Source organism: Hirundo rustica, chromosome 22, assembly GCF_015227805.2.
Source record: "Hirundo rustica isolate bHirRus1 chromosome 22, bHirRus1.pri.v3, whole genome shotgun sequence".
In the NCBI taxonomy this organism is placed as follows: Eukaryota; Metazoa; Chordata; class Aves; order Passeriformes; family Hirundinidae; genus Hirundo; species Hirundo rustica.
In genome coordinates, this window is record NC_053471.1 from 675240 (window position 1) to 695060 (window position 19821).

Sequence of the window (19821 nt, forward strand, 5' to 3'; positions counted from 1 at the left end):
TGGGACACGTGTGCACTGCCACACGCAGGAACTGACACGGGGACACACGGGTTTGCACCGCCATGTGCACACGCGGACGCGGGGACAAGCGTGCAGTAACATCCGGCTGTCCACACGTTTGCACCGGCGCGTGTGTGCGCTGCCACACACGTGGCCTGTCACAGCGGTGTGTGCACATCGACACGCGGCTGTGCACGCGCATTCGCACACTTTGTGCATGCACCAACACAAACGCACGTCCACACCCGGCCGTGCACACGTGTTTGCACCACCACAGGCTCGCACCGACGTGGGGATGCGTGCGGGAGCACACACCACGGCAGTCACCAACGGGCAACTGGGCACAAACACTGGCACCGCCACACTCGCGTGTGGCCCAGCTGGGCGTGCCCCGGTGCCCACAGGTCCGTGCACACGCGTGTGCCGCGCTGCGGGTGCCCCCGCCCCGGCCCCCGCAGGAATCCGTCGCAGCAGCACTTTGCTGTGCAAACAAGCGCCGGGGGATTAGGCGGGCGCTGGGGGGGACGGGACACGGGGGGAACACGGGGGGACAAGGAGGGGACACGGGGGGGGGACACAGGGGGGCACACGGAGCACAGATGGGAGAACCCAACACTCCAAGGGGTCTGTCTGGGGAAGCCCCTCGTGGGTGTCAGCCCAGCCCCCATGCAAGGGGGAACTGAGGCACAAGGCCGCGTGCGCTTGGGGGGGCCTCTGCTGCTCCCCACATGTGCGCTGTGTGTGTGGGTGCTTAGCCCCCACATCCCCACACGTGTAGCCAGCGTGTGGGCGCTCTGCCATCGTCCCCACACCTGTGGCTGCTCCACACCGAGCACGTGGGACCTCTGCCATCATGTCCCCCAGGCACGCCCCGAGGCCGTGGGTGCTCGGCCCCTGCTCCCCCACGCCTGGGTGTCCCGGGATCGCCCCCCACTCGTGCACCGAGCCCGTCGGTGCTCAGCTCCGGCACCGCAGCCCCAGCCCCGCCGGCGGAAGGGCAGCTGCGTGTCGAGTGTCCGGCGGTGTCCGGGCAGGGTCGGGGACAATCCCCCTCTCCGGTTACCGGAAACCTCTCCGCGCCGCGGCCCCGCACCCCCGGACGCCTGGGCCCCCCCGGACACCCGGGTCCCCCCCGCTGCCGCCGGGGCACCGCGCCCGGCCGGACGCCACGGCCTCGCCGCCGCTCACATTTTCCACTCCCCGGCCCAAATCCTGCCCCGCACCCTGGGGAAAAGTGGGGGGAAGGGGAGCGAGGAAGAGAAGGTTGAGGAAGCGCCACCCTGGCCACCTCCTGCTTCCAAGCGGCACCCCGAACTGGGGGAACACCTCAAAGCCCCTTTATCTGGGGGTGCCCGCCAATCTGAAAGTCCGACCCCGCCAGTTTGGATGTTCCCCCACGAAAATCTGGATGTGGCTCCTCAAATCTAGAAGTGGCCCCCAAATCTGGATGTGCCCCCCCCCCCAGTAATTCATCCGGGCAAGGAAGAGGAGGTGACGCAGCACAAGAATAATAACCGGGGGGGGTTATTAATAGCAGTCTCCCCCGGCTTATTGTTCCCCCAAGGTCGTGTTAAAAAGGTGTTCGGCCCCCTAAAAAAACCCTCCTCTCCCCTTCCGGGGGTCTCCAAGGACTGAGCCACCCACAGTTTGGGGGGATGGGGCTCACCCCGGGATTTGGGGGTGCTGCCAGCCAGCACAGCTGTGGGATGCTGGTCCCGGGGGGGACAGAGACAGCTGCTCTCCCCCCGCCCCCCGCCCCTGGATTTGGGGGTGAAACAGCTGCGGGGGCAAAGCCACAGCCGGGCAGGCAGGGGGCCCCCAAATATGTGTCTCCCCTCCCCCCTCCCTCCCTTGCATTCCTCCCTGCTGGCATTGCCTAATTTATCCCGAAAGGGCTTGGACCGGGACGGGGAGGGGGGGGGGGGGCGGGTTGCCGCGATCTGGACGTTTTTGGGGTCAATGGGTTTTGGAGGGGAGGGTTTTTTGGGGGTGATTTTCTCGGGGGGGGGGGACTGGTGGGAGGGTGATGGGTTTTTGGGGAGGAAGATGGGGTTTGGAGAGTTGACATGAGTAGTGGGGGGCTGATGGGTTTTGAGGGGGGAAATGGATTTTTGCGGGATGGGATATGGGTTTTTTGGGGGGAAAAAGGGTTGGGGGGAGATGGATATGGATGTGGAGACGGAGTTTTTTTGGGGGGATAGATGGATTTTTGGGGGAGATTTTTTTGGGGAATAGATTTTTCTATGGGATAACAAGACTTTTGGGGAAAATACCGGGTTTTGATGGTGAGGGGGAAACCCAGGAGTCCTGGCAAGGACCCAGCGTCTGAGCTGACCTTCCTCCCCCGCTTCCACCTCCTCCTCCTCATCCCAACCGGGCCATCTTTGGTGATGGGAAAGAGCCGAAGGCAAGAAGCCATGTGCGCTGCCGGCCCGGAGGGTCCCCAAGTGTCCCCGAGCACCCCCAGGCGGCCCCAAATGCCCCCAGGTGTCCCCAGATGCCCCCACCTGCCCCCAGGTGTGACGCGAGCCTCCCCAGCAGCGCGGGGTCCCCCAAAGCGGCCTTGGCCGTGCCCCCCCTCCATGCGAGCCCCGGGCACACGAGTGTGCAAGAGCGTGCTTGCACGCGGGGAGGTTTTGCGTGGGGTGTCCCCCCCTTCCCCAGCCCTTCCCCCCGGGCAGGGTGATCTTATCGCACATTCCTGCTTCGCCCTCTCCTTCCCCCCACCAAATTAACCCTTTGAAATCCTTGGGGGTGGCACGCCCGTGCCCCACCTCACGCCAAAGCCCTCCGTGGACCGCGTGGGACACCCTCCCCCCCGTGTTTGTAGGGGGATGTACGGCCCAGCATCCCGGCCAGGGGGGTTATTGGGGTGCTCGATCTGTAAATCGCCCCCCGTGCCTCAGCAGAATGGGGGGATGGAGGATGGTAAAGTGGGAACCCCCCACTTTGTCCCCTCCAGCCCCCCGAGACGTGGGTGGGAGCCCCACGGAAAGGGGTGGGGGGGCGCTGCCAGCACGGCCCCGAGCACAAGGCCCCCTCTGTTCTCCACCCCGGGCACCCGCCCAACCCCAAACCACACCCCTGTCCCCCTCTAACCTCGGGCCCACCCCCCCACCTCGCCATCACCCCCGCACTCCACTGAGGGAACCCCCCCGAAATCGGGAGTGCGCAGCGCCACGGCGCAAAGCGCCCTGCAGCCCCCCGGGGGCACCCAGAGGTGTCACCCCTGCCCCACTGCCCCCAGCAGGGTGGGGATCCCCCCAGGGGCACCCCCAGATGCAGCGCCCCCACCCCCCACCCCGGGGGTATTTTGGGACGGTTATTTTTAGGGTGACCGGCGCCACCATCACCCTTTAAATTTAGCTGGGGCGGGGGATGGGGTCGGGGTGCGGACGGGGTAGGGGGGCACCCCAAAAGCAGGATGAGCCCCTATAAGTGACCCCCACTCACGGCGGGGTGTGGGGGCGAGGCGGGGGCTGGACCACCACGGGTGGCTTTATTGGGTGATGGGAGCCATCCCCACTCTGGGGTCAAGGGGGACCCCAATTCCCTGAAGAAACAGGGTGGGGTGATGAGGACCCCTCCGACTGGGGCCCCTAATGGGGGTCATGGGGACCCCAGTTCCACAGGGGCATAGGGATGGGTGACCCTATGTACCCCCAGTCCCTGGGGGACCTCAAATCCCATAGGAGGCAGGCAGGGGAGACCCCACACACCCCATTCCCAGATGGGACCGGGCATGGGGAGAGGGACCCCACCTCTCCTGTGGGTGGATACTGCAATTCCTGGATGGGACAGGGTGGGCCCTGGGGTTTCCACGTGACTCTGGTACAGGGGGGGACCCCCAGTCCCTTAGGGAGCGGCCAGGGTGCCAGAGATCCCTTGGTACAGGGGGGACACCCCAATCCCTTAAAGAACAGGGACCCCCACATCTCCTTGGTGTCCTGGGGGACCCCAATTCCATGATAACCCTGGGATCCCTGCACCCCCTCTGCACACGTGGAGGGACACCCCAATTCCCGGAGCGGCCAGAGCACTGTGTGGGGACTCCTGCGCTGGGGGCTACCCCGATTCCCTCCAGGCACAGCACAACTCCCCCAACTCCTTTAGGGGACCCCCAACTCCCACAAGGATCCCCAAATCCTTCAAGAGACACTACGTGGGGGACCCCAACTCCTACAAGGATCCCCAGCTCCGGGAAAGGGGTCCGAACTCCTCTAGGGGACCCCAACTCCTTCAGGGGACCCCAGCTCCGTGGTACCCAAATCCTTTAAGGAATCCCCAAATCCTGTGGGGACCCCAATTCCTTTAAGGGCCCCAAGTACTTCAAGGGATCCCAAAACCACAGCGGGCTCATAACTGCTCTATGGAATTCCCGCTCCGAGGACCCCAACTCCTGTAGGGGACCCCAACTCCAAGGAAGTTCAACTCCCGGGACCCTGACTCCTTTCGGGATTCCAGCTCCGTGGGGGGAAATCCAACTCCTACAAGGGACCTCAGCTCCTTTAAGAGACTCCAAGTCCGCGGGTAGAGACCCCCGCTCCCTTCAGGAGCCCCAAATCCTTTGGAGGTCTCCAATTCCTTCGCGGGACCCCAACTCCGGGGCCCCCAACTCCTTTACGGGACCTCCCGGCTCGGCGATGGGACCTCAACCCCGCGGGCCCGGGACCCCCGGCCCCACTCACCACCAGGAGAGTCCCCAGCAGCAGGAGGCTCCCCGGCGCCGCCGGGCCCCGCCGCCCCATCGCGCTCCGGCCCCGCTCCGGCCCCGCTCCGGGAGATCGCTCCGCTCGCTCCGCTCCGCTCGCGCCGCCGCCCCGGGGCCGCCCCGCCCCCCCCGGCCCCCCCCGGCCCCCCCGGCCCGCGGGGCGGGGCCACGGAGCGCGCGCCCACCGGGGACACGCGGGACACGGGCGGGGGGCGTCACCGGGGACACGCGGGGGCGCAGGGACACCGGGGGACACCGCGGGACACCCCTGGGAACAAGCACGGGGACACGGGGACACCCCTGGGAACTTACACAGGGACACCGTGGGACACCGCGGGACACCCCTGGGAACTCATACAGGGACACCCCTGGGAACTTACACAGGGACACCGGGGGACACTGCGGGACACCCCTGGGAACTCATACAGGGACACCCCTGGGAACAAGCACGGGGACACGGGGACACCCCTGGGAACTCATACAGGGACACCCCTGGGAACTTACACAGGGACACCGGGGGGGCACGGGGGTACAGATGGTGGTGCAGGGACACCGTGGGACGCCCCTGGGAATAAGCACGGGAACACCTCTAGGAACTTATACAGGGACACCGAGGGACACCGTGGGTCACCCCTGGGATCAAGCAGGGGGACACCACGGGGGCACAGATGGGGGCGCAGGGACACCGTGGGACACCCCTGGGAACAAGCACGGGGACACCCCTGGGAATCTGCGCTGGGACATGGGGATATGTGGAACAGCCCTGGGACACGAGGGACAACTCTGGGATCTTAACCCTGGGACACAGGACGACGTCCCTGGGAACGTTTATAGGGAGACGGGGAAGTTGCAGGCACACAAGGAGCTCAACTCTGAAAAGTTATATTGGGACACGGGGTGCATGAGGACACAGCGTGACACCCCTGCGAACTCTTGTGGGGACACCGGGGGATACAGGAGAACACCCAGGAGCGCCGGGACACCGTGGGACACCTCTGGGAACTTGCACTGGGACACGGGGATATGGGGGACACCCCTGGGAACTTGCACTGGGATATGGGGGACACCCCTGGGAACTTGCACTGGGACACGGGGATATGGGGGACACCCCTGGGAACTTGCACTGGGACACGGGGATATGGGGGACATCCCTGGGAACTTGCACTGGGACACGGGGATATGGGGGACATCCCTGGGAACTTGCACTGGGACACGGGGATATGGGGGACACCCCTGGGAACTGCACTGGGACACGGGGATACGGGGGACACCCCTGGGAACTTGCACTGGGACACGGGGATATGGGGGACACCCCTGGGAACTTGCACTGGGACACGGGGACATGGGGGACACCCCTGGGAACTGCACTGGGACACGGGGGGACTCTGAGAACTTATACTGGGAGACGGGGTGTATGGGGACACGGGGGGGACACGCCTAGGAACTTTTGGGAGGGCATGAGTGTGCGTGGGGACACGGGGGCATACGGGTGGTCACCTCTGGAAACCTATACTGGAACACATCGGTGCATGGGGACACCCTGGGACACTACCGGGAACTTTATGGGAACACAGGTGTGGGGGGGAGAACAGTGGGGTACCCCTGGGAACCTTTACAGGGACATGCGGTGCAGAGCATCATGGAGCACCTGTAGGAACATTTACGGGGACGTAGGGTTGTGTGGGGACATGGGGGCCACCTCTGGCCAGTTGCAGGATGACACGGGAGTGTGTGGGGACACTGTGGAGCTGCTGTAGGAACTGTTGTGGGGACACGGGGTGACGTGGGGGTCACCTCTGGGAACTTTTACAAGGACATGGGAGCGCATGGGAACATCTTGGAACACTCTGGGAACTTTTCAGGGACACAGGGGTCACCTCTGGGAAGTTCTACAGGGTCATGGGGGTGCTTGAGGACACTGGAGGGGCATGGAGGACTCCCGTGGGAACTTCCACGAGGTTTCTGGGGTGCGTGGGGACACCACAGCCCCCTAGGCACGTGAGGAAGTTTGGGAGCAAGGGGGGACATGGGGGGGTTATAGGGATTCTGGGAGTGCCAGGGAGTGTGGGGGCTATGGGGGCACAAGAGAGTTATGCTGGCACCAGGGGTGTGGAGTAGAGAGGGCACTATGGGGGTGTAGAGGGGCTATAGGGGCTATGGGGGTACCAGGGGCCAGGGGCTATATGGATGCTGAGGTTTATGGGGTCTATGGGAGGCACCAGGGACATGAAGTGATGGGGGGGGGCTATAGGGGCACAGGGGGGCTGTGGGAGTCATTGGGGCACAGGACAATATAGGGGGATATGGGCAACACAAGGAGCACAGCAGATACGGGGGGGCTATGGGGGCACAGGGGTTTATAGAGTCCAGGGGGTGATTATAAGGGCTATGGGTTCTGGGGGGGGTTGTGTATGAGGGCCAGGGGGGTCAGGGTGGGCTCCCAGGGGCAATGGGTATATGGGGAGCACAGGGGAGGGTGTGTATGTGCTGGCCACAGGAGACTGTATGGGAACATGGGGGATACGGGGGGCGCAAGGCTGGTTGGCAAGGGGCCATGGGGCAAGTAAGGGTGATCAGGGGGGCTGTGGGGGCACAGGGGTTGTTCTGGTGCTATGGGATCTGGGAGGAGGGATAAATGGGGCCATATAGTCCATGGGGGCTATAGTGGCCATAGGGGCCATATGGGGACACCAGGGGCATGGGGACTATAGAGGGCACCTGGGATGGTTGTAGGACCTATGGGGGTCCAGGAAAAGAGGATATATGGGGCACTGAGCCCATGAAGGCTACAGAAGCCATATGGGCACACCAAAGGCACAGGGAATATCGGGGAAGAGGGCTTGTTATAGAGGCTTGGGAGATCCAGGGGTCAGGGTGGGGAGGGATTTGTGGGGGCCAGAGGGGCCTGAGGGCACAGGGAATACGGGGACTGTGGGGGGGCACAGGGTGGTTATGGTGACTATGAGAGTACACGGGGGTCACAAGGGCTCTGGGAGGCACGGAGGTGACTGTGGGCGCTGTGGGGGGCACTGGGGTAGTTGTAAGGACTATGGAGCACACAGAGAGGTATGGGGTCTATGGGAGGCACAGGGATTGGGTCATCGGGACTAAGGGGGGCACAAGAGCAGTTAGAGGGACCATGGGGGGCACAGAGGGACCAGAGGGCCTAGGGAAGACATGGGGAACTCTGGGGGTACAGAGGGGGTACAGAGGCAGTAGGTGACAAGGGGGTTTGGGACCCGTACAAGGTTTGCCAGGTGCCAGTGCCACGTCCCCCAAGGTCAAGGTTAATGTTTAACCCCCCCACCAAGACCCAGCTGGGCACTGGGTGCCCATTCCCAGGGGTGCCCTTGGGTGCCTCCGATACCGGCGGGGATTTAAGGCTGGTGGGTGCCCGGGGTAGCCACACTTGAGCCATGGCTGCGATGCTGAGCCTTGTCCTGCTGCTGGTGGCTGGCGGTGAGGTGTCCCCTGACCCCCTCCGTGTCCCCAGGCTTGGGCAGGTGCCCGGTGGGTGACGGTGCCATGTCCTGCAGGTGTTCGCGCTGCGGTGCTGCCGGACTCCCGGGTGGTCAACGGGCAAGATGCGGAGCCCTACAGCTGGCCCTGGCAGGTGAGGGGACAGGGGTACAGGGGCACGGGGCAGCGGCACCCGTGCGGGGGCACGGTGGCACCCAGCGGTCTCTCCCCCCCAGATCTCGCTGCAGTACGAGCGGGACGGCACTTTCCGCCACACCTGCGGGGGCACCTTGATCGCTGCCAACTGGGTGATGACGGCCGCGCACTGCATCTCGTGAGGGCACCAGGGCTGCAGGGGTGCAGGGGGGCTGCAGGGAGGAGTGCAGGGAGCTGCACAGAAGGGATGCGGGGTGCAGAGATGGGTGTTGGGGTACGGAAATGGGTGTTGGATACAGTGGTGGGGGTGGGGTGGGGGATGGTGCAGGAAGGCTTCAGAGTGCAGGGATGGGGGCGGGAAGGGTGCAGGGGTCAGTACAGAAGGGGTGCAGAGGGGCGCATGGGGGTGCAGGGAAGGGTGCAGGTTGGAGAGGTGGCCGCAGTGGGAGTTTGGGGCACAGGGAGTACAGAAGGGCTGCAGGAGGAGTGCAAGGTACAGGGATGGATGCTGCAGTGCAGGGATGGATGCAGAAGGGTGCAGGGTGCTGGGGGTGCAGGGACAGAGTATGGAGAGAGTGCAGGTGGGTGCTGAGGTGCAGAAGGCGTGCAGGGGAGTGCAGGAGTGCAGGGATGGGTGCATGGAGAGGGTTCATGGGGGTACAGGAGGGATACGGTAGGGTGCAAGGAAGGAGTCCTGAGTGCAAGACGGAGTTCTGGGCGCAGTGAGGGCATTCAGGGTGCAGGGAGGTTTGCCACATGCATGGAAGGAGTGCATGGAAGGGGTGAAAAGCACAAAGTGGGTGTAGAGATGATGCGTAATGTAGGATGGATGCAGGGAGGGGGCTAAGAAGGCAGGGAGTGAATTTGGGTGCAGCGTGGGTGCATGGGGAGGTGCATGGGGAGGTGCAGGGAGGGGGGTTCAGGGTGCAGGATGGGGGATTTGGGGGAAGGAAGAGGTTCAGGGTGCAGAGAGGTGAGTTTGGGTGCAGATTTGGTGCATAGAGAGGCGCAAGGAGGGGATTTAGGGGAAGGAAGAGGTTCAGGGTGCAGAGAGGTGAGTTTGGGTGCAGATTTGGTGCATAGAGAGGCGCAAGGAGGGGATTTAGGGTGCAGGGCAGAGCGTTTGGCTGTGTGAAAGGGTCCCGGGAGCAGAAGGGATGCCGAGGGAGGGCCGCACCCGCTGACCCCACCCTTTCCTGGCAGCAAATCCCGCACGTACCAGGTGGTGCTGGGCGAGTACGACATGAGTGCCGCGGAGGGCCCCGAGCAGCGCATCCCCGTGAACTCCGACGACATATTCGTGCACCCCAAGTGGCTCAGCTTCTGTGCGGCCTGCGGGTGAGCGGGGTCCCTGGGGGGCTGGGGACGCCGTGCCCCCTCCGGCCGACCCTCTGACCCGTGTACCCCCGCATGCAGCAATGACATCGCCCTGATGAAACTGCAGCGCCCGGCTGTGCTCTCGGCGGAGGTGCAGGTGGGGCGGCTGCCGCCCGCCGGCACCATCCTGCCCAACGGGTACCCCTGCATGCTCAGCGGCTGGGGACGGCTCACCAGTGCGTCAGGGAGCGGGAGGAAGGACAGAGACGGGCGGGCACGGAGGGATGGGTGGGGAGCCGGGTGGAGGGGTATATGGGGAAGTGGATGGGAAGACGGAGAATGGGATGGGGGATGGAGAAATGGTGGATGGATGGGGGGGTGGATGGGGAGGTGGAGGGATGGCTGGGGAGATGGTTGGAGAGGTGGGTGTAGGGATGGACAGAGGGACGGTGAAGGGTTGGAGGGATGGATGGGAAGATGGAGGGAGGGATGGGGGATGGAGAAATGGGGAGATGGATGGGGAATGGTTGGGGAGATGGAGGGAGGGAGGGAGGGAGGGAAGGAGGGATGGTTGGAGTGATGGTTGGAGTGATGGTTGAAGGCATGACGGAATGGGGAGGTAAGGGAGAGTTGAGTGGAGGGTTAGAGGAACAGATGGGGAGATGAATGGGGACATGGAGGGAGGGTTGGAGGGATGGAAGGATGAGAGGATGGAAGAATGGATGGGAAGATGGAGAGATGTTTAGGAAGATGGTTAGAGGGATAGATGAGGGATGAGGGCATGGAGAAGGGGTGGAGAAATGGATGGCGAGATGAAGGGAGGAATGGAAGCGTGCAGGGATGGAGGGATGAAAGGAGGGCTGGAGGTCTTGAAGGATGCAGAGGTGGATGAATGTGGGATGGATGGATGGATGGTGGATGGATCGATGGATGGATGGATCGATGGATGGATGGTGATGGATGGATGGATGGTGATGGATGGATGGATGGATGGTGATGGATGGATGGATGGATGGATGGATGGATGGATGGATGGATGGATGAATGGATGGTGATGGATGGATGGATGGTGATGGATGGATGGATGGATGGATGGATGGATGGATGGTGGATGGTGGATGGATGGATGGTGATGGATGGATGGATCGATGGATGGATGGATGGATGGTGGATGGTGGATGGATGGATGGATGAGTGATGGATGTGGGGTGAAGGGCAATGGGCAGACACTGGGGTGCTCTGATCCCACAGCTGGGGGGTCGCTGCCGGACCGGCTGCAGCAGGCAGAGCTGCCAGTGGTGGACTATGAGCACTGCACCCAGCCCGACTGGTGGGGGGCCCTGGCCATCCGCCAAACCATGATCTGTGCTGGCGGCGCTGAGAAGGCCGGATGCAATGTGGGTACCTTGCCGGGAGGGAGGGGGGCACATCCTGGGCCTACTGTGGTGCTGATCCTGCCTCATCCCACTCCTCAGGGTGACTCCGGGGGCCCGCTGAACTGCCAGGCTGAGGATGGGACCTGGGAGGTCCACGGTATTGCCAGCTTTGTGTCAGGCTTGGGTTGCAATGCCGCCAAGAAACCCACCGTGTTCACCCGCGTGTCCGCTTTCGAGGACTGGATTGCAGAGGTGACACAGGCTGCCAGGGTGCCAGGGAATGGGATACTGGGTTGTCAGGGTGCAAGGGTGCCAGAGAATTGGGATGAATTGGGATGTCATGGTGTCAGGATGCCAGAGAACTTGGGTACCATGGCGCTGGGGAACTGCGATGTCACATCAGGGTGCTGGGTGCCAGGACAAGGGGATACCAGGGCTCTGGGCTGCTGAGGTACCAGGGCACCAGGGGGAAAAAGGGCCAGGCTGCTTGGCTGCTGGGGTGCCATGGTATTGATGTAACAGGTTGTTGGGGTGCAGAGTATTGGGGTGCTCTGATGCTGGGGTACCAGAGGATGGGGCTGTCATGGTGCCATGGTGCTAGGGTACCAGGTGTCACAGTGCCACAGTGCCATGGTAAAAGTGCTCTGGGGTGCTGGGATGCTGGAGTGCCAGGGTACCAAGCTGCTGTGATGCCAGGGCAACGGGGGCCGGGGGTAGGCAGTCAGGATACCATGGCACCAGGTCTCTGGGGTGCCAGGTTGCTTGGCTGCCAGGACAACAGTTTTCCAGACCTCTGGAGTGATTGGATGCCAGGGTACCAGGGTGCTGGGTTCTAGGGTGCCAGGGAATTGGGGTGTTAGGGTACTGGGGTGCCAGGGAACTGGGGTATCAGAAGATTGGGGTGCCAGGGTGACATGGTGTAAGTGTACCAGGACTCAGGGATGCCGGGGCACGGGAGTGCTGGGTTGCCAGGACAGTAGGGTACCAGGGCTCTGGGTTGCTGGAGTGCCATGGTGATGGGTTGCTGAGGTGCTGGGCACTGATGTGTCAGGCTCTTGAGGTGTTGGAATGCCATAGCGCTGGGGTGCCGGGGTCTTGGGTTATTAGAGTGTTGGGTGTCAGGGTGTTGGGGTCTTCTTGCCTTAGAAGCTTCTCTCTTCCAGACCATGAGAGACAACTGAGTGTGGCAGCATCCTTGTCATCGACCCCCCTGCCTGGCACGAGGCAAATAAACCACCAGCAGCTGGCACCAGTGTGTCCTTGTGTTTGGGAGGGGTCTGGGGGCAGCATGGGCTGCACCATACCCAGCGGATAGTACTGGGAGCACCCAGATGTGCCCAATGTTACGGGGATGGACACCCAGAGATACTCAATGGGGATAGGTGCCCAGACACCACAGGGATGGTACCCACAGGTGCCCAGATGCCATGGAGACGGCACCCTCAGACACCCAGATCCCACAGGGGTGGGTACCCAGGTGCCATGGGGATGGATTGCCTCAGACACTCAGGTGACACAGCGCCAAGCACCCCGAAGTGCTCTGTGCCATGGGCGCCCTGCTGCCAAAGGCACCCCAAGGCACATCAGTGCAGTGGCTCTCGGTGCCCTGAGGACACAGGGGTGACTCCAGTGCCACAGTGACGGGCACCCAGAGATGTCCTGTCCCCCCATGGGGCTGGGCCCCCCCGAGGCTGCAGGATGGCCCCCTTGGGGTGCCCCAGGGCTGGACGCCCATGACCGTGGCCCTGCTGGCCTGGCCGTCGCTTCGCAACCGCCGGCACCAGCGCGTGACCAGTGAACAAAGAGCCCTTTCACCAGCGCCCCCGCCGTGAGCGGCACCCTGGGACCCCCAACGGGGCACCCCAGGGCCCTCCCCCCCCACCCAGGGACCCCACAACCATAGGTGCTGCAGCACCCCTCAATTCCCACTAGGATCTGGGTGGAAAATTCCAGCACCAGGGCTGTATAAGTTTTATGAGCCCCTTGTCACCATGTCCTTGGGGAACTTTGCTCTCCCGGTGATGGCCCTGGCGTCGCCTGCCCTGGCAGCCCCTCGCTATCACCGGCCCTTTGCTCCAGGGGAGGGGGAGGCTGAGCTCCCCCAACTCGTGACACCCTTGCACAAGTTGGGGCCACCTGGCAGACGCCCAGAGTGGTGGAAAAGGTTACCCAGCGCAGGGGGTGAGGGTGGGGAGCACCAGCCATGACCCTGGTGCCAATGGCATGAATTATTGATGGGATGCCGTCGGGTGGTGACACCTTTTGGGCGCAACCCCCCTGGGGTGGCAGTGGGGTGCAGGGACAGGAGTGTGGCAGTACCAGGGAGCTGGTGTGGGGCTGTGGGAGTTGTGTGGTATCGTGGGACTGGTGTAGGTGTCATGGGACCGGTGTGGATGCTGTGAGACTGCCATGGGTGCTACAAGCATGGCACAGGCGCTGTGATACAGGCGGTACACGCCTGGCAGAGGTCCTGTGAGGCTGGCATGGGTGCTGTGCATGTGGGATGGGTGCTGTGGGCATGGGATGGGTGCTATGAGAGAGGGATGGGTGCTGTGAGACTGCCCCGGGCAATACAAAGCATATTGTGAGTACTGTGAGCCTGCCGGGGTGCTGTGGGCAGGACATGGGTGCTGTGAGCCTGGCATGGATGGTGCAATCCTGGGATGGGCTCTGAGAGCCTGGCATGTGTTCCATGAGTGCGGGATGGGTGCTGGAGTGTGGGATGGGTGCTGTGGGTGCGGGATGGGTGCCGTGAGCTGGGTGTGGGTGGTGCGAACTTGTTGAAGGGGCTACAAGGCTGGCAAAGGTGCTGTGAGCATGGCATGGGTGGTCCACACCTGGAGAAGGTGAGGAGTGAGACTGGAACAGGTGCTGTGACACTGATCCAGGTGTTACAGGGTGACAAGGGTGCTGTAAACCTGTGCAGGTGTTATCAGAGTGACACCCATGCTGTGAGTATGATACAGGTGATATCAGTGCAACACGGGTGCTGCCAGCTTGGTCCTGCTGTTGCGGGCATGGTGTGGGTGCTGCGAGCTTGGCACCGGCGCTGCGGCTGGGCATAGGAGCTGTGAGCCTGGCACGGGTGCTGCGAGCCTGGCACCGGCGCTGCAGTACTGGCACAAGCACTGCAAGCCTGGCATCGCTGCTGTGAGCCTGGCGTGGGCACTGGGAGGCTGGCAGGGGCGCTGGGAGGCTGGCAGGGGCACCGCGAGCCTGGCATGGCCCCCCGGCTCCCCGGGGCAGCTCCTCCCTCACCGGTGGTGCCAAGCGGCTGCGAACCCCCCGTGTCCGTGTCCGTGGCCTCTGGCCGGACCCACCCCCGCCGGGTGACTCAGCCCGAGAGGCTTTTCCTTATATAACGCGGCACCGCGCTGAGCCCCACGGAGCGGCCCCTGCCTCAGTTTCCCCTTACCGGGGCGTCACTGTCACTGCTACCACAGCCGCCGCTGCCATGTGGATGGTGTCACCGCCGGTCGGTAAGTGTCACCTGGATGCCGCTCGGCCCCTTTGCGAGGTGTCCCCATCCCTAAAAATCATCATTTGTCGGGGGCTAGTAGAAAAAATAGGGTTATCAGGGCAGAAAACTCTAAATTGCATGAATTTGCCCCCCAAAATAGGTTAACTTTGCGCTTCCTGTGGCTGAACCCCTTTTCCCTGCACCTTGGGGTGCGTGTGGGGGGTGAGATAGCCCTGGGAGCACAACCCCTGGAAACACACCTGGGAAGAACCAAGATCACTTTGCTTTTTCCCCGAAGCAGTGATAAAAGCAGCGGGAGCGGTGCAGGGCTAAGGAATTCCCTCCCATCCCGGCACTTCGATTTTGGGGCGGGAACGGGCGAGTTTGGGAGCCCCGGCAGCGCCCGGGTGCTGTGACGCTCACAGGTGCCTGGATCCGGCGCTGCGACAGCTCCGGAACATTCCCAGCGCCCCGATCCTGCCAGGTGCTGGGAAGGGACGGCCAATCCCCAAATCCCGAAGTTGAGCTTTTGAAGACCCCAAACTCACCCCAACTTAAGGGATAAAAGAGGGGGCGTAGCAGCCGGCACGGCCTCAGAGCCCCCCAGAAATCCCTGGTTGCGGTGCAAGCCCGGCCGGGGCTCAGGGGGATTTTCCCGGCTCAGCCCGTGCCGCCGGCTCCGGGCGCGGTGTCCAAAGGTCGCTCCCGCCGCGGCGCTCGGAGCCGCCGACCCCCGGCGCTTCTGCTCTCCCGCGGTTCTTCCTGGTTTTCGCACCTGGGGACCTGTGCTGGTGGCACTCCGGCGATGAGCCAGCGCGGGCTCGGCCCGGAGCAGCTCGGGGGGGCTCTGAGGGGGCTCGGGGGGGTTTGTCTTGCTCTGACGTCCTGTTTTCTTTCAGATGAAGGATCTGCCTGGCTTTGGGACACGGCAAAGGCGGGGGGCAAAGGACAGGACCCTTAAATTCTTTCCCTAAAGCTTAGCCCGATAGGTATATAAGATCCATAGAGCTTAAACCGGGGTCGGCTTTTAGTCTAAGCTTGGGTTTGGCTTAATTTGTCTTTATTTTATTATGTTTTACGGTTCTTTTATTAATTTCTTTGCTTTTTTGGCCTCTTTTATTCCATTTTTGTCCACCGGTGGGGAGCTCAGCAGCAGAGCTTGCACAAATCAATCCCCTGCTGCTTCCTAAACAGATTTTGGGGGATTTTGGTTTGAGGAGGGGGAACCCCTGCACCAGCCTGCTATGTTTTGGGGGGGCTGCAGCCCCTCCCTGGTTGGAACACGGTGGGGGGCTGTAGGTATTTTGCAGTCCACCAAGAAGCTGGTGCTCAGCGAGCAAGCGGGACGAGGACGGGCACTGGAATTCCTCCGGAAAAACGTGGCGAACGGGCTCTCTGTGGCCAACCTTCTGGCTGGGCTTTCCTCCATCCTCTGCAGTGTCAACAGGTGGGGGAAACTGGGAAAAATGGGGTGGAAAAATGGGGCTGGGGAGTAGGAGTCACCCTGGTCGTACTCTGTGGCCAAGCTGCTGGCCAGGCTCCCCTCCAGCCTCTGCAGCATCAACAGGTGGGGACAGAAGGGAGAAACAGGATAAAGAGAGGAAATGTGGTGAAAAATATGCACAGAAGTGGGGGTCACCCTGGTTTTTCTGGAAAAGGGGGAAATGGGAAGGCAGATGTGGTAGAAAAGTGTGGTTTGCCCTGGTTTACTGGAAAAAGGGGGAAAGGGGGGTAGGAAAGATGGAAATAGGGTAAAAATCATGTAGAAAAGTGGGGGGCAGCTAGGTTTTGCTGGAAAAATGGGGGAATGGGGGAAAAAGGGGGATGAGAAGTGGGGACACGGTGGTTTGGCTCTCTCCATGGTCAAAGGCTCCTCGCCTTTGGCCTCTGCAGCATCAATAGATGAGGGGGGAAAAGTGAAGGAGATGGGTTGAAAAGCAGTGGAAAAGAAGGTTGAAGAAGGTTGAGAATTGGGGGTCACTCCAGTTTTTCTGGAAAATGGAGAAAATGTGGTGAAAAAGTGTTGGGAAATGGGGGTCACCCTGCATCTGCTTCCATAGCCAACCTCCAAAGTCAGGCTCTCCTCCACCCAAAGTAAGCGGGGGGGAGGAAAAAAAGGGAACTGGGGGAAAAAAAAAGGATGAAAAAGTAGGTTGCAAAGTGGGTGTCATCCCCATTTTTGCTGGAAAAAAGAGGAAATAGGGCAGAGAGAGGATGAAAAGTGGAGATCACTCCAGTTCTGCTCTCTCTGTGGCCAATCTGGTAGCTGGGCTTATCCACACCCTCAATAGATGGGGTAAACAAGGGAGAAATGGGGTGAAACAGAGGCGAACAAGGGCTGAGAAGTGGGGTTCGCCCCCAGGCAATACCAGTACTCCTGCTGGCTGCTGCTCTTGGGCTTCCTGCTGGATCTGGCCGACGGGGCCGTTGCCCGACAGCTCGACGCCTGCTCGGCGCTGGGTGAGTGCATCCCCCCGGCCCAGGGGTGACCCGCGGGGTGTCCCTTGTGCCTGGTGCCCACCTGGCACCTGCCCCTCGCTGCCCCCACAGGTGCCAAGCTGGACGACTTCGCCGATTTCACCACATTTGGGCTGGGCACGGCACTGTTGCTGCAGCCCCAGGGTGTACTGGGGGCGTTGCTGACCCTCGCCTACGTGCTGGCCGTTTTCGCCCGCCTCTGCTTCTTCTCCAGCGGTAAGATGAGCCCCTGGGGGGTCGGCGGTTCGGGGTTCTGCCCCCCACATTGAACTCCTGACACCCCACAGGGATCCCCTTCACCTACCGGGGGCTGCCCTGCCCCTACGCCTCAGCGCTGCTGGCCAGCACCTTCCTGCTCACCGGGGGACACGTGGCCCTGCTCCGCGTCGCCGCAGCTGCCATGATCCTGTTCATGGCCGACTGCGGCTTCTACCCCCACGACAAGGTGCTGGAGTCACAGCTCTGGAAGAAACTGGTTTATGCTGGAGGTAAGGACGGGGATGAATCTCTCCGGATGGTGTAGGGGGAGGAAGAGCAGATCCCCAAGGATTCTCCTGCTCTGTAGGGGTGGTGGCTGTCCTGCTGGCACCGACGGCGGTGGCTGCTGTTTACTGCCTGGCCTGGGCCACGTCCTACATCATCTTCCCTTTCGCCCTCTGGAGCTGCAAGGCCTGAGCCCTCCCTAGAGCCTAGTAAAGCCTTCCTCATCCTCGTCCTCGTCCTTATCCTCCTTGTCCTTGCTCCGGGTGCTGCTTCCTCCCTTCACTCTTTCCACTGAACGCAGGTGGCAGAAGGAGCCTGCTAAGGTGAGAAAAAGGCTCAGCTTCAGGGAAGCCCCAAAATCCCTATCCTTTTGGGGGGGGGGGAGGGGAATGGGTGAGGGAACCCCCATCCCCCCACGCCAACAGCAGAGACCTCCAAATCCTTGGGAAAACAGGAAATTTAGCCCTGACAAGAGACCCCCAAGCCCTTCTCTGCATAGGATGCTGAAGTTTAGGGATCACTCACACTGCCCAGTGGGAATTCGTTACAAAGGGAAGTTCACACTTCAAAAATGAGGAAGGCCCTCCCTGGGTGGGAGGAGGAAGATGCCGATCAAACTTCCAGAGGGTTTCGGACATGGGATTCACTGGGAACAGTCTGGAATTTACCACTTAATCCGTGGCTGCAATACCATCCCAAATGTGATTTATTTTCACCTCCTCAGTGCGACACCACTGGGACAGGGAAAGGGGGGAAGCAGGCCTTGATCCAAAGTCTCTGGAAAGCCGGAGGCTGCTGGACAGCGGTGGCTGGAGCACAGAGGGTGTGGGTGGAGGAAGGAAATGAAGGTCAAACCCGGTGCTGGAGAAACACTCAAGATCCCTGGGCTGGCTCTGGCAGCAGGAACAGCTGCAAGAGGTGGCTCCTGCTGCATCCCCCGGGAAAAATCCCAGCTCTGGGAGGGCAGGACCCTTCCCTGCGGCAGGGAATGTCGGGATGAGGCCATGGCTGGAGCTGACACCCGGCAACACAGCTGTTCTGGCATCGGCCCTGCTCTGGCCTCCCCCACGCCGTTCCCACCCGGAGCAAGCAGGAGCTGGGAGACAGAGAACTAGCACAGACTTTATTGATATAAAAAGGGCGATTTGATAATAAATACCGGGGGGGTTAGAAAAGGGGGGCGGGGGGGACAGGGCAGGGGCCAGGCTGTCATTCCCCGGATCCCTGCATCTGCTTGCAGAAGGAGTCGAACTGCTGCTGCTCCAGCTCCGTCATCACCCGGTTCAGAGCGTAGATCTGGGATTGGGAAAGGGCAGATGGCAAAGGGGGTTCGGCCACGGCCTGGGCCGCGTCCCTCCGCATTCCCACGTTCCCACCTCCGCCCGCTGCCGCTGCTTCAGCTCCTGCTGTGCCGACCTCTGCTTGGCCTTCTCCAGGCGAGCCGCTGGCTCCCGCGGCTTCGGCCGCTCCTTCCGCGCCCCCACGCCCGGATCCATGGCTGCGACACGGGGGGGGGTCACCCGGGGACCCCGGACCCACCCATAGGGCCTCCCACATCCGTGACAGCCCCCAGACAAACAAGGCTCCCATGGGTGCCCCAATGGCATCCTCACAGGGGAATCCCCTCAAATCCATCCTGGGCCTCAGAAGTGACCCCCCCAACCCATTCTGAGCCTTACAGGTGACACCCCAAATGCATCCTAAGCCTTACAGGAGGTCCTCAACCCCATCCAGAGCCTGCAAGGAGACATACCCCCCAACCCATCCTGAGCCTCGCAGGTGCCATCACACCCCCAGAGACACCCTGTCCCCCACAGGGGCTCGCCAAGGCTGCAGCCCCATTCCCTACCCCCCTCATCGGCCCCATCTCTTCACACTTCGCCCCCCAGCACCCCGCCCGCTATCGGTCCAAGAGCACCCCCAACCCCATAAACATCCCTATCCCAAAGCCCCCCAACCCCCTCTCCATCCTCACAGCCCCCTTGCACCTCACTGCCCATAGAGACCAGTGATGCAAGCTTCCTCAGCCCCTCAGAAATCACAATCCCCAAACCTCACCCCTTCCAGTGCCCCACAAGGGCCCCCCCCCCGCCATGCCCCACAGCCTCCCCCCCAACCCCACAGGCATCCCGGTCCCACAACCCCCAGCTCTCAGTGTGCAACAAGGTCCTCCCCAGGCCCACAGCGACGCCTCAGCCCCCTCCAAGTCCCCGGTGCCCCCTCACTCCCCCAGCCAAGTCCCTCAGGCCCCACGTTTCCCCAGGCCCCGGTGCACCCCCGCGGCCCCCGGTACCGGAGGGGCAGCGCCCGGGGCAAGATGGCAGCGAACCGCTTCCGCCTTTCGGCGCTCGATTGCCCGCCCTGGGCGCACGCGCGGAGCC

General features: G+C 62.3%; 4 protein-coding genes across 11 annotated transcripts in view; 2 read left to right on the top strand and 2 right to left on the bottom strand.

Annotated features, from left to right (window-relative positions):
- Positions 1-4762, bottom strand: part of HSPG2 (heparan sulfate proteoglycan 2) — a 41197-nt gene extending 36435 nt beyond the window's left edge. For all 5 annotated transcript variants that reach the window (XM_058423299.1, XM_040084355.2, XM_040084357.2 and 2 more), the window contains exon 1: positions 4689-4762. In XM_058423299.1, the coding sequence (XP_058279282.1) occupies positions 4689-4748 (60 nt within the window). In that variant the 5' untranslated portion in view covers positions 4749-4762. The remainder of the gene's footprint in view (positions 1-4688) is intronic.
- Positions 4763-8127: 3365 nt separating this feature from the next.
- CELA3B (chymotrypsin like elastase 3B) lies at positions 8128-12200 on the top strand. Its single transcript, XM_040084582.1, has 8 exons — positions 8128-8170; positions 8248-8324; positions 8407-8504; positions 9530-9664; positions 9743-9879; positions 10895-11040; positions 11119-11271; positions 12183-12200. The coding sequence occupies exons 1-8, from the start codon at positions 8128-8130 to the stop codon at positions 12198-12200; spliced, it is 807 nt and encodes a 268-aa protein (XP_039940516.1).
- Positions 12201-14370: 2170 nt separating this feature from the next.
- TMEM269 (transmembrane protein 269) lies at positions 14371-17666 on the top strand. 2 transcript variants are annotated; one of them, XM_040084682.1, is made up of 7 exons: positions 14474-14498; positions 15379-15420; positions 15779-15926; positions 16842-16939; positions 17030-17173; positions 17245-17445; positions 17523-17666. In XM_040084682.1, exons 1-7 carry the CDS (start codon positions 14474-14476, stop codon positions 17630-17632), a joined length of 768 nt encoding a protein of 255 aa, XP_039940616.1. In that variant the 3' UTR covers positions 17633-17666. The 2 variants fall into 2 exon arrangements, with proteins under 2 accessions (XP_039940615.1, XP_039940616.1); XM_040084681.1 differs by lacking the exon at positions 15379-15420 and having other exon boundaries at positions 14371-14498.
- Positions 17667-18542: 876 nt separating this feature from the next.
- On the bottom strand, positions 18543-19798 carry SVBP (small vasohibin binding protein). Of its 3 annotated transcripts, XM_040084680.1 has the most exons (3): positions 19734-19798; positions 18817-18938; positions 18543-18736 (listed from the first exon to the last, which is right to left on the bottom strand). In XM_040084680.1, the coding sequence occupies exons 2-3, from the start codon at positions 18934-18936 to the stop codon at positions 18650-18652; spliced, it is 207 nt and encodes a 68-aa protein (XP_039940614.1). In that variant the 5' UTR covers positions 18937-18938; positions 19734-19798; the 3' UTR covers positions 18543-18649. The 3 variants fall into 3 exon arrangements, with proteins under 3 accessions (XP_039940614.1, XP_039940613.1, XP_039940612.1); XM_040084679.2 differs by lacking the exon at positions 19734-19798 and having other exon boundaries at positions 18857-19260; XM_040084678.2 differs by lacking the exon at positions 19734-19798 and having other exon boundaries at positions 18817-19259.
- Positions 19799-19821: the final 23 nt, after the last annotated feature.

Bases quoted from the DNA above. Each gene is read 5' to 3' on its own strand.
- CELA3B (XM_040084582.1), top strand. From the start codon at position 8,128: ATGGCTGCGATGCTGAGCCTTGTCCTGCTGCTGGTGGCTGGCG. The intron at 8,325-8,406 runs GTGAGGGGACAG...TCTCCCCCCCAG, and splicing joins CCTACAGCTGGCCCTGGCAG to ATCTCGCTGCAGTACGAGCG. The intron at 9,880-10,894 runs GTGCGTCAGGGA...CTGATCCCACAG, and splicing joins CGGCTGGGGACGGCTCACCA to CTGGGGGGTCGCTGCCGGAC.
- SVBP (XM_040084678.2), bottom strand. From the start codon at position 19,047: ATGCCATTGGGGCACCCATGGGAGCCTTGTTTGTCTGGGGGCTGTCAC. The intron at 18,737-18,816 runs GTGGGAACGTGG...TCCCAATCCCAG, and splicing joins AGCAGCGGCAGCGGGCGGAG to ATCTACGCTCTGAACCGGGT.
- TMEM269 (XM_040084682.1), top strand. From the start codon at position 14,474: ATGTGGATGGTGTCACCGCCGGTCG. The intron at 15,927-16,841 runs GTGGGGGAAACT...GTTCGCCCCCAG, and splicing joins ATCCTCTGCAGTGTCAACAG to GCAATACCAGTACTCCTGCT. The intron at 17,174-17,244 runs GTAAGATGAGCC...GACACCCCACAG, and splicing joins CCTCTGCTTCTTCTCCAGCG to GGATCCCCTTCACCTACCGG.